The 12,881-nt window shown below is 42.4% G+C and overlaps 1 protein-coding gene across 3 annotated transcripts in view; it reads left to right on the top strand.

The window, feature by feature from the left end:
* unc79 (unc-79 homolog, NALCN channel complex subunit) overlaps positions 1-12,881 on the top strand; it is a 42,593-nt gene that overhangs the window by 11,081 nt on the left and 18,631 nt on the right. For all 3 annotated transcript variants that reach the window (XM_086150238.1, XM_086150249.1, XM_086150230.1), the window contains exons 12-23: positions 2,659-2,888; positions 3,130-3,301; positions 3,456-3,686; positions 4,012-4,202; positions 4,709-4,832; positions 7,147-7,287; positions 7,561-7,776; positions 8,082-8,309; positions 9,422-9,557; positions 11,375-11,454; positions 11,541-11,689; positions 11,828-11,985. In XM_086150238.1, coding sequence (XP_086006364.1) covers positions 2,659-2,888; positions 3,130-3,301; positions 3,456-3,686; positions 4,012-4,202; positions 4,709-4,832; positions 7,147-7,287; positions 7,561-7,776; positions 8,082-8,309; positions 9,422-9,557; positions 11,375-11,454; positions 11,541-11,689; positions 11,828-11,985 — 2,056 coding nt within the window. The remainder of the gene's footprint in view (positions 1-2,658; positions 2,889-3,129; positions 3,302-3,455; positions 3,687-4,011; positions 4,203-4,708; positions 4,833-7,146; positions 7,288-7,560; positions 7,777-8,081; positions 8,310-9,421; positions 9,558-11,374; positions 11,455-11,540; positions 11,690-11,827; positions 11,986-12,881) is intronic.

Raw genomic sequence — 12,881 nt, 5'->3', positions numbered from 1 at the left:
GACCAAGCTAATTAATGGTTATACATTAACTAGCATTTCTGAATAGAGCATGTGGAAAACTGAAAAGTTGGTTCAGTTAAAGCTACCATTATGGAGTGTCTTTGCAAAAACACCAACATAGTTCTTCCTTTCTGTTCCACTGACATGCAGTCTTGCTGCCACAAACAAGCTCAGTGGAATAACAGGGACACTCCTCAGAGATGTAACCATAACTCAATGAACTAGTTGACTATCCTGCAAGAGCATGTCAAAGTAGCTGCTGTAAAAAGAGCATTTTTCATTTGCTTGGGTTTCAGAAGGAAAGCAAAGATGACACGATTAATTTCCGTGTTCTGATGGTTATTCAGTTGGAAATGGGAAAAGTAATTCTGCCAAGCTATGAGTCAGCCAGCGAACAGCTGAATGCAAGTGAAAGGAGACTGCCCATATAAAAGAACAGTTTGCTCGCTTCAGGTTTAAAAAAACATTCAAAAAACAACAAACAAACATTTCTCATATCTTTTGCATAATAATGGACAGGAAACTAGATAATAAATAAATAGCGGAGACACATAGAAATGATCTATATCTATATCTATATCTATATCTATATCTATATCTATATCTATATCTATACAGTTAACCCTTGGCCCTGTATGAATTTGCAAAGGTTAAAAAATTAAGGGTTATTTACTTAAGGCTCAAGCTAAATGCGCCTCACTCTTATGGATGTTTAAAGTGGCTGTGTGAGCAAATAAGCAGAGACAACTGACAGGGGGTGCATACACAACAGCCTACAGCCACTGTCTTGGACCACACAAAACCAACATGTTGTAACAGCGTGCGCGCGCACACACATGCACACACATACACATACGCATACACACACACACACATACATACAAACTCAGCTGAACAAATACAGCTTAGATCCATATAGACAGTGAGCTCCGAAGGTGGATGTTTATGTGTGACAGCACGTGCACAGCAGCATGAAATTATGTGCACTATTTGCCATGACTGTTCATTGCATGACCTGAATTAACATGATTATAGGCTGACTAGTATTTATGCTTAACGCAAATCAACTAACAGCGGCGACAGCAGTAGAAGCCTGTGTGACATCAGACATAAGGTGGATAACAGGTTTTTAAAGAAAATAAGCTTGCCTCGGAACCTATTGAGGGAAAATACTGCGTTTTGTAAATAATGGCCCACATTTGGAACAAAGACTGATGTTTCGTCTACATAGAGAGTAACTTTGCCTGACCCAGGCCCTGACAATACCCTTTAAATGTATAGAAAATAAAACCCGAGTTAAAGCTTAGGACTCCACCAGAGACTTACATTTATCTGCACTAGAGGCTCTCTGAACATGTACGCTGGGTTTTATCTATAAGGTAGTTCCTGAAATCCTCAACAGATCAGATGCCCAAATTAGGTTGTACATAAGATATTGATGTCTGCTGAGATTTATTTGGTTTTAGAGTTTATTGAAGACTTTTAGGCAAGGGTACTGTATTTATCTGAGATTGATGAAAGTCAGTTAGTGCGCAGCGTAAGTTAAAGGGATCTAAACACTTGACTGAATTTGTCTCAGTTGGGGGATGGATTTATTCATTAATTCATGCCTGAAAACATTCAGCCTTTTGGATCAATGGCTTTCAGAGCTTTTTTTCAAACAGATTTTTCAAACAAATTTGTGCCACAAAAGTATCTGCCACAAAAGTATCAGAGATGCAGATTATAAAAAGCGTGCCACGTGATCCTTAGCAATATCATCCATATATGACCTTAAGTTTTTGTCCGGCAAAAAGTCCATGTGTTGATAGAAATGACAAACCATTTCAACGGCTGCAAAAGGGACGTTGTCCCTGTTCACTGAATGCACCGCCAAAGGCAAGAGTGCTCCCCGGTGGTTTCCATGGAGACACCTGGAATATTGAATGAGAGATGATCTCAGTTATCCCCATCAGACAAAGTAACCACTTGTCATTGTCAGGGGAGGCTGGCCTCCATACTGGTTTGTCCAGCTCATAATCCACAGCTTCCTTTCCTGAGCAGCCTTTGTTCCACTCATCTCCGAAAGCCCTCTAAACCCCCACCTGGATTTACAGCAGTGTTTACATTCTTAATTCACATATCTATCTTCATCTGTGAGGTCTTTATGTGCAATATTTGCCTATGGATGTACACATTGATCCGTAACTGAGAAACTGCCCTGAGAACACGAGTAATGTTCTGAGTATTGTGGTAGAGATGAAAGATGGGTGGGTGAGTAAGACATCCCACCATCATATGTTAATTTGATAGGGAGCGCTGCATCCCTCTAATGGCAGAAGCTTAGTGGCTGATCAGATTAGGGTGGTTCTTTGGTTGCCACGCATTTTATTTTTAGAAATTGGAAACACTGTGGGGACCCACAATGAGTTTTCCCTCCCTGCATATCAAAATTCTGGAAAATATGCACAGTGGGAAGAGATGCTCTAGAGCAGTTAGATGCTCCGAGGGCCTTAAACTGGGCTCATATAAGAAATTTGTCATGAACGCCCAGTTGACTGTGATTGATGGCAATTTTCTTTTCGTTGCCTAAAACCTAGAATAGAAATGAAGTGATCTCTAATCCTCCTCCGTCTCCTCCTCTGCCATTTCTTTCTTTCCTGTGTCTTGTTTTCACAGAACTGTAGCTCTCATGTCAGGAGGGCTGTGGTCACCTGCTTCTCGGCTGGCTGCTGTGGGCGCCATGGCAACCGTCCTGTCCGCTACTGCAAGCGTTGCCATGTTAACCACCATAGCAACGAGGTGGGGGCTGCGGCAGAGACCCATCTATACCAGACCTCGCCCCCTCCCATCAACACGAGGGAGTGTGGAGCAGAGGAGCTAGTTTGCACTGTGGAAGCTGTCATAAGGTGCCTTTTTAGACACATTTTAGACAATTTAGACACATTTACGGAGTTTGAACGGTGAAAGTTTTAGTATTATTTTGTCCATGAAATCTAAATTTCGGTGTTTACGCAATGTGAGGAAATTGTTGGTTGGTGATTGAATTTACTTCAGGTTATTTATTTTTTTGTTCCTATTCTTCTCTTAAGTCTCACCTTTGCCTCTGTATCCATTTCCCCCCCTCTTTTCCTCGCCAAATCCCTCCAGCCTTCTGAAGGAGGCAGAAATTCATGCAGAGCAGCGTGAGTTTGAGTTAAATAGGCGTCGTCAGATGGGCTTGTCTGCCTCCCACCACTCTCTGGACAACATTGAGTTTGATAACAAGGAGGATGACCAGCATGACCAGCGCCTACTCAGCCAATTTGGCATCTGGTTTCTGGTGTGTAATCATGGGCTGTTGTCATGTCTGTCAATAACAGGCAGGGAAGAGATAATGGTGTATACAGTACATGTCCAATGATCACTGCACTGTGGAATTAATGTCTACCTGGGTGGTATTACTTTGCTTCTCTAATCTTCACTAACTTGCACAGGTGAGCCTTTGTACCCCCAATGAAAACACACCCACAGAGAGTCTGGCTCGGCTGGTCAGTATGGTATTCCAGTGGTTTCACTCCACGGCCTACATGATGGATGACGAGGTCGGAAGCCTTGTGGAGAAGCTGAAGCCTCAGTTTGTCACCAAGTGGCTAAAGACAGTGTGCGAAGTGCGTTTTGACGTCATGGTCATGTGTCTGTTGCCCAAACCCGTGGAGTTCGCCAGGGTAAGGTCAAGGCTCACACAGTCAAAAGCAAAGGCCCTGAAGTGACAAAATATGATCTAAATTTATTATAAAATAAATGCCTCAGTATTCACAGATAATAACCTGGCTGTTTGAAAATGACACTCTATTGTCTCCTCTAGTTAGAAAACATAAAAGAAACAACTTATGCACATCCAACTGCAGTACCTAATTTTTAACACATAGTAACGCATAGGACTAAAAAAAGCTCAAGATGGGGGAAGAATAGCATTAAATCAGGGTTGTTAAAGAAATGAAAGAAACCATCCTAACTAATTGAATTTGACCCTTGTTGGTATTTCCTCAGGTTGGAGGTTACTGGGACAAGTCCTGCAGCATGGTGACACAGCTGAAGGAAGGCCTGAACCGGATCCTGTGTCTGATTCCTTACAATGTCATCAGTCAGCCATTGTGGGAGTGCTTTATGCCCGAGTGGCTGGAGGCCATCCGAACTGAGGTTCCCGATCACCAGCTCAAAGAATTTCGGGAAGTGCTCAGGTACGTCCATTCAAGTGATGCCACAGAGTCTTCTTCTGCCTTTTCTTCTTAGCTTTGTTAAAATATCAGTCAGTGCATGAAGCATCCTTAGAAATGTGTCTCGCTTAGAATGCCGACGTTTTCCTAGGTTTTATCGGAGACCTGAGGCAAAAGTGGAACATTTGATACATTTAGTTTCCAAGAAAAAACAAAAACAGGCACTGCTAAAAATTGGTATCACTGTCAAAAGAGTCTCAAATACTGATATCCGATTTTTTGGTGTGTGTTTTGAGGACGTGAGCAAGTCTTAAAGAATTGCGCGTTTATGAGCGTTGATTTTAATTGACTTTGGAGTTTTGATTTTCCATAAAAGTCCCACAAGAAAGACGATAACATTGCTATTCGTCAAATGAAAACTGCAAACAGGGCTATTAATTGTCTAGCGTAGGATTTGAACGACAATTTCAAATGTTGTTAAAATTTATTGTAAAATCCAGACATGATAAGTCTTTTCTTCCTTCTTACAGCAAGATGTTTGATATTGAACTTTGCCCGCTTCCGTTTTCCATGGAGGAAATGTTTGGCTTCATCAGCTGCAGATTCTCTGGCTACCCGGCGTCTGTGCAGGAGCAGGCTCTGCTGTGGTTGCATGTAAGCACAAGAACACACACGCAGTCACATAAGGCACTGTCCAATGAACTTGTTGTCATGCTGTGGCTCTGTGCGTGTGAATTGAACAGGTTGTCATGCAGTGTGAAAGTCTGGGCAGGAGCCCTGTTGAATATGGATCTGGGTCACTGAATGAGACAAAGACAGATAGGAGGGATTTTGCCTTTTCATCCCATATGTACTCACAGCTTGCTGCCCTGTGTACATGGATCAATTTCAAGTTTTCTGACGTAACTGGGATCAAGAGATTGCATTAATTTAGCCATTTAGACAGTGAAGTGCTGCCCACTTCCAAATTATATCAACCACCTTATACAGTGGGACAAAGGAGCCATCAAATGTGCAAGTTCTCCCACTTAAAAAGATGAGAGAGGCCTGTCATTTTCATGATAGGTACACTTCAACTGTAAGAGACAGAATGGGGAGAAAGAATCCAGGTCATCACATTGTAGGATTTTTAATGAATTAATTGGTGAATTCTTCTGGAAAATAATTATTTGGTCACGTACAAACAAGCAAGATTTCTGGCTCTCACAGACCTGTGACTCCTTCTTTAAGAGGTTTCTCCGTCCGCCACACGTTACCTGTAATAATAGAACTGGTTGTCAGTATAAAAGACACCTGTCCATAACCTCAAACAGTCACTTCAAACTTCACTATGGCCAAGACCAAAGAGCTGTCAAAGGACATCGGAAACAAAATTATAGATCTGCACAGGGCTGGGAAGACTGGATCTGCAACAGGTAAGCAGCTTGGTGTGAAGAAACTGTGGGAGCAAATATTAGAAGATGGAAGACATACAAGACCACTGATAATCTCTCTCAATCTGGGGCTCCACGGAGAGCCATGGGGTCAAAATGATCACAAGAACGGTGAGCAAGAATCCCAGAACCACACAGGGGGACCTGCAGAGAGCTGGGACCAAAGTAACAAAAGCTACCATCAGTAAAACACTACACTGCCAGGGACTCAAATCCTGCAGTGCCAGACGTGTCCCCCTGCTTAAGACGGTACATTTCCAGGCCCGTCTGAAGTTTGCTAGAAAGCATTTGGATGATTCAGAGGAAGACTGGGAGAATGTCCTATAGTCAGATGAAACCGAAATAGAGCTAGGAAACATCATGCTTTGGGGCTGTTTTCCTGCAAAGTGACCAGGACGACTGATCTGTGTAAAGGAAAAAATGAATGGGGCCTTGTATTGGGAGATTTTGAGTGAAAACCTCCTTCCAAGAGCAAGGGCACTGAAGATGAAACGTGGCTTGGTCTTTCAGCGTGACACTGAACCCAAACACACCGCCCGGGCAACGGCGGAGTGGCTTCGGAAGAAGCGTTTCAAGCCAGTCTCCAGATCTCAAGGAGGAGATCTGCATGGAGGAATGGGCCAAAATACTAGCAACAGTGTGTGAATCCTTGTGAAGACTTACAGAGAACGTTTGGCCTCTGTCATTGCCAACAAAGGGTATATAACGAAGTATTGATGAACTTTTGTGATTGACCAAATGCTTATTTTCCACCATAATTTGCAAATAAATTCTTTAAAAATCAGACCATGTTATTTTTCTGGATTTTTTTTTTCTCATTCTGTCTCGTAGTTGAAGTGTACCTATGGTGTAAATGGCAGGCCTCTCATATCTTTTTAAGTGGGAGAACTTGCACAATTGGTGGCTGATTAAATACTTTTTTGCCCCGCTGTACATGGATACAGAACAGCTGCATTTAATACTAACATTGTCTGTACTCAAATATACTGCAGTGTTGACCAATATTTTGATGATTAACTTTTTTTTTGTTTAGTTTTGTATTTTTTAAACTGAAAGGGATCCAAGTGCACACCTATGTAATGTTGGAAATTATGTTTTTAAAGTGAGAAGAATATATTTTTGTCATCGTGTTCATCTCTATCCGTTCTACTTCACTCCCAAAAGTTCCTCTGTCTTGCTGCTTTTAGCATAATAATGTGTCTGGTTAAAGTCATGTTATGTAAAGAGACTTTAGGGAGGCACAGGGGTTAGTACATCCACCTCACAGCTAGGGTTCCTGTTTTGATTCTGACAGAGAGTCTTTCTCTATAGAGTTTGCATGTTCCACCCTCGTGGATTTCCTCTGCTTCTCTGCCCCCTCTACCCCATGGGTACCTGTGAAAGACTGGTCCAAGCATAACCCTGCGTCTTGACCAATGACAGCTGAGATAGGGTCCATCTCTTGAATGCCGGATAAGCGGTATAGATAATGAATCTACAAATGTGAGTTTAGTAGCCGGACATGTCGAATATTTTTTTGTCTTGTTCAATTGTAGGTGCTGTCAGAGCTGGATATTGTCGTGCCGCTTCAGCTGCTGATTGGGATGTTTTCTGATGGTGTGAACTCTTTGAAGGAACTGGCCAATCAGAGGAAGGCGCGGGCCTCTGACCTCATTGGCAACACAGGGCCTCGCAGGGTGAGTTTGATTGAATTTGCTATCCATAAAGAAAATGATATTTCTGTGAAAGTCCGACAGCAAGAGAGACATTCATATTCTTAGCTTTTAAAGCAGGTAAAATTTCACTGACTTTCTTCAAAATAAGTTTTGTAGTGGAATGTGTTTGAGATTGGAAGGTGAGCAGGTGAGCATATGCCCTCTCTTCAGGAGTTCAATATAGGAAATAATATAAGAAATAAGGTAAGACTTTCTGAATTGGATTTTGAAAAATGTTGTGTCCTATACAACCAGGTAAGTGTGGTGTCAGATCCAGGACGCCGTGGGCAGCACAACACACTCAGCCCCTTTCCAAGTCCGTTCAGGAGCCCCTTTCGCAGCCCTCTGCGCTGCAGCCCTTTTAAAAACCTGGGTCATGCCACCGGCCACTGTGCCCTGGACCTGGACTGCGACGATGACGATATGAACCTTGGCTGCTTTATTCTCATGTTCGATCTCATCCTGAAGCAGGTTAGAACGCCTTCCTTTTAACTCTTTCCAAAAGTGCAACCTTTTTTCCAAAGGACAGTCCTGGTAATGTTGACGCTTACTTTATTCCTTATATGAATTATGAAATTCAATAATCATAATCTATGGAAGTATTGTGTAAGCCCAGTGTTGTAGTTGTTGTTAAATGATGTATGCAACTTTAAATAAAGGACGGCCATCCTGCTCATTAACACTGGGCCACTGGACACTGGGATCTGCATTTCGTATAGAATAGCGCTCCACTTTGTGTTCCCTAGTTTCAACAGTTGCCTCCTCTCTTTTTGCAGATGGAGCTACAGGATGACGGTGTGATGCTGGGTCTCGAAAGCAGCCTCGGGAAAGATATCGTGGGCATCATCAACAATGTCTTTCAGGCCCCATGGGGGGGCTCACACACCTGTCAGAAGGATGAGAAGGCCCTAGAGTGCAGCCTGTGCCAATCCAGCATTCTGTGTTACCAGCTGGGCTGTGAGCTCTTGGAGAGGCTGACCCCCCGGGAGGAGATACGCCTGGTGGTAAGACACACGGCATGCAATTTCATCCACAGACTTCAAATGACCCACGTGAATTAGACAGTGAAATGTTCAAAGTGACGGTGACAGTCTTGGGGGCAGTGCGCATCAAGGGGTTAGAGTGGTCGTCCTTGGAACCCAACATTCCTGGTTCAATTCCTGTGCTCCATCTAGCCTTTTGTACTGTTGTAGTCAAGATGACCCGTAACTGCTCTGCTAGTACCATGGAACCATGTACCATTGCCATGGTACATAGTTCATCCATAATGGGTGAAGTGCAGAGGGATTATTAAAAAAAAAACAAACCTAAACCACCACCGACTACAGCAATTCCCTCCTTTCCGGTGCCCCAGCGGTGACCATCAGGCCTCTGGAGCTTATTCCGAAAGCGGCAGCCCACCTGGTATTCAAACGTTCCAAATTCTCCCACACAACTCCCCTTCCTATGTCCCTCCACTGGATCGCGGTAGCCGCTCGCATCAAGTTCAAGTCCCTGGTGCTCGTCTACCGGGCAGTGAATTGGACAGCCCTGTCTTTTCTCCAGCATATGGTCAAGCCACATGCTCCTACCCGTCCCCTCCGATCTGCCACCTCTGGGCGACTGTCCACCCCATCACTCAGAGCCCTTGGCTGCCGATCGAGCCGGTCTCGGCTCCTCTCGGTCTTGGCACCTCGGTGGTGGGACGAACTCCCGAAAAAGGTCAGAGCAGCGTGGTCGCTTCCCATCTTTCGCCGTGAGCTGATAACATACCTGTTCACCAAGCACTACCCTACTAATCGCGCTGAGCCCCCAACTCCTCCGCCAAAAAAAAAAAAAAACATAAAAAAAAAGGGATGAAATGAATGTGTGTATATTGTTGTGAGATGGCTATTTGGTTGAGTGGTCACAACTGACTTCCAATTACTGGTACTTCAGATCTTTGGTGACTGAATTGCACTTTTTGTAAGTCACTTTGAATAAAAGCGTCTGCCAAATGACTGTAATGTAATGTAATGTAACTGTAGATAATGAAAATATCTTGCTCTATTTAGTCTGAAAATGACTCCAGTGTTGTGTTTATGAATGGAGATTCTCCTTTGTGGGTAACCAAGACAAGCTTGAACTTTTACTGCAGGAACCCACTGATAGTTTGGAGGAAACACTTTTACTGCCTCAGCCAGATTTTTCTCTCGGGGCCGAGGATGGAAGTGAGGAAGTAGAAAACTCAAGTGCAACGCACATCGACAGTAACCACTCTCCTGATAATCCACGTGAGTGTCATGCAACTCCCTCGATATTGTCTCGATAAAATGTGGATAAGTGCATTCAAACATTTAGCTAAAATAATTGCTATATGATATATTCATCGTGGACTCCTCATCGAGCTTGGGGCCTCTTGCCTTGGAGCTTTAGGGTCAAATGGTCCTTGACTAAATAGTAGACTGAGGGGACAGTCCGTAGGGTCAGCTGTGATATTTTGATCCGTTTGACCTTAATGATTAATTTTCATTGATCAGACCTCACCTTCTGAGACCTGAAGCTATTTACTGAAAGGGGTAAAATTGAAATAGACAAAAATACGACTAACCTCATCAATGAGTATGGGGACTGAACCATGGCCTGAGTGATCCAATCCAAGAGCGGTGGTATTGTAGTTGTTAATTGCTGAAAGGTTAATCCTGGTTCAGATAGGAAGATGTCAGAACACATCTCAGTTTATTGATCATTGGGGCAGGAGGCCGTTGCTATCCTCTGTCCACTACTGAAAGCGACAACAGTGGGCACTGCAGCAAGGAGCGTTGGAAACTGATGGCGTGGTCTGTGGAATCACATTTTCTTTACATTGGAGGGCCTGGTGTATGTGTGTGTTTTTACGTGTGTGTGTATAAGGCTTCCCTTGGGGAGACACAGTAGGAGACACTGCAGGAAGCCGGTTGAGGCTGCTTGATGCTTCGGACAATGTTTAGCGGCTAATCCCTTGTTTCCTGCCATTCATGTTGATGTTGCATCTGACATTTGCCTGCTACCCTAACAATATGGCGGACCAAATGCATCCCTTGGTGCGCCCTCATACCAGCTGCCTTTTTCAAAAGGGTGTTCCGCCCTGCGCACTGCAAAAACTGTACAGGGATAATAAGAGGAGCAGCAGTGAGTTAAGTGTGGTGTCTTCTTTGGATTCCTCAGACCTCGAACCATCGGGTGTTTGGGGAATGTGCAAATCTTTGAAAATCAAATCCATACGTTGGAGGTTCAGAGTTTTTGTCAGAGGGCAAAGGAGCTCTGACTCTTTTTGGTAGAACACTTTGACTTGGGCAAAGTGTTCTACCAAAAATAAAAATGTAAAATGTGTTTAATTATATATATATACACACACACACACACACACACACACACACACACACCACACACACCACACACATACATACATACATACACACACACATATATATGTATGTATGTATGTATGTATATATATGTGTATATATGTGTATATATATATATGTGTATATATAAATACAGATATTTAGGTAAACACATTGTTTACCTTGCATCTCACCATGTAACATTTACATGAATGACACAATACAATTCTATATATGTTTGGCCATTACCTTACACTTATGATGTCTTGCACTGAATGGAATCAGCCAGGGTTGAATAGTGCGGACAATAGTTGCCGGTAGCCAGCCTCAAACACGTCTCCACATGATCATCACTCGTGGTGGAATAATATGAGAGAGAGATCTCGGATTGGCTGATGTGTGTGCCAAGCAAGTACCGAATGGGGACGGATGATAAGCTTACAGCTATTCTTTTAATGACATGGGATTATTCCACACTGGTTGTAGCTTCATATGATAGGTTTGGTGTTTTGGTGATCATACAGATTGTTTTTAGTTCTTTGTCTTGATGCAAACATTTATTCCAGGCGCATGAGCTGAGTTGTGTGTTCATCAAATTCTTAGCAGAAATGTTCAAAACCAGTACAATACATTAGATAGACTATTTCAAATGTGCCTCCTGTGATATAATTCAAAATGACCTCAAAGATGAACATTCGCTAACACTTCGGTCAACTTCATTCCAGCCATGAAGAATAACTCAGACAAGAAGTTCTCGTACCAACAGCTCCCAGTGTCTTTGAAACTTATATACACCATTCTGCAGGTATTTGTGCTGAGTATATGAATTTGAAAATGAATAACCATCCGGGGTCCCGTTTTCTGGCTTGACAACATCTCCTCTTCATCAAGGAGATGTCCAAGTTCGAAGAGCCTGACATCCTGTTCAACATGCTGAACTGTCTGAGGATCCTGTGTCTTCACGGAGAGTGTTTGTACCTTGCACGCAAGGATCACCCCCAGTTTCTGGCCTACATCCAGGAGAAGATGCTCATTCCCAGGTTTCTGTTAATGGCCTTCCCTCCACAAGACACGTTTATAAGGATGATGTCAATAGAAATATCCGATTGCAGATGTTCGCCTTTGGAGCTCCTTTATGCCCATTTGTAACTAAATTACAACTGATATTTCTGTTTCAGCCTGTGGTCCATGCTGAAATCAGAGTTTTGCCAGCTGGCCTCTCTGGCAGTTCCTCAGCTCCTCCACACCCTCTCTCTGTCACAGGGGGCCGACATATTCTGGAACCTCATTAACACAAACTTCAACAGCAAAGACTGGAAAATACGATTTGAAGCAGGTGAGAGAGAAGGTTATGATGTGATAGATGTCCGATGACTGTTGCTCAAAGTATTTATTGTCACATGCCCGTCAAGAAAACATGTTTCACTGTACAATGCAATCTTACTTTGTTAGAAAGTATAACGATGTGTTATTAACATAGAACAGTCATAAGTAACTTAGTAAGAACATAATATTATTACATACACAATAGCACAATGGGCAGGGAGTGAAAGATGCAGAGGAAATGTAACCTTTTGCAATTCAACATATGCTAATTAAAAGTGCAAATAAAGAGTGTGAGTGAACTGAAAGGTAGACGGTCAAGAGCTGCCAGTCCATGAATATTCTGGCTGTTTTACAAATTTGACGAGAGCTGATATAGTATATTGGCCATTTGAGCGAAATGTAAGTGGAAAAATCAAATTCTATCATATTTTGTCATTTTAAATATGCTAGCATACTCTCATATTTGAGAAATATTATCTATTCCGCTTGTTGTATATGGAGAAAGCTTTTTGACTATTTGTACCTACATTGTTAGACACAAGTATAGCAGTCACAATTACCATTTCAACAAAACTTGAAAGTGAATTTTTTAACATATAATGTATTTTAAAGCCAATCCAGTCAGCCCTTTTGTCATTACATGAATACTAAAATTTGCATAAATATGCCAATTTTAATGCTGATTTAAGTAAAAATGTCTCTTTTTGACAATGAATACTTCAGCTTCACCCAGAAATTACCAGAAATCAACAACCTTTAAGAAAAAAGCCAGATTTTACGTGACTGAATCTGTCATGAACTATACTAATAATCTTTTCTGTTTTGAAATGTATTCCTGCAAACAGAAATAAGGATATGACCTTTTGACATACATAGCAATTGCAAGATGAAAATTTCAACTGATTT

This window comes from Fistularia commersonii, chromosome 1 (assembly GCF_037954325.1).
Source record: "Fistularia commersonii isolate RoL2024-O1a breed Wild chromosome 1, RoL_Fcom_v1.0, whole genome shotgun sequence".
In the NCBI taxonomy this organism is placed as follows: Eukaryota; Metazoa; Chordata; class Actinopteri; order Syngnathiformes; family Fistulariidae; genus Fistularia; species Fistularia commersonii.
This window is presented reverse-complemented; position numbering and strand designations above follow the sequence as displayed.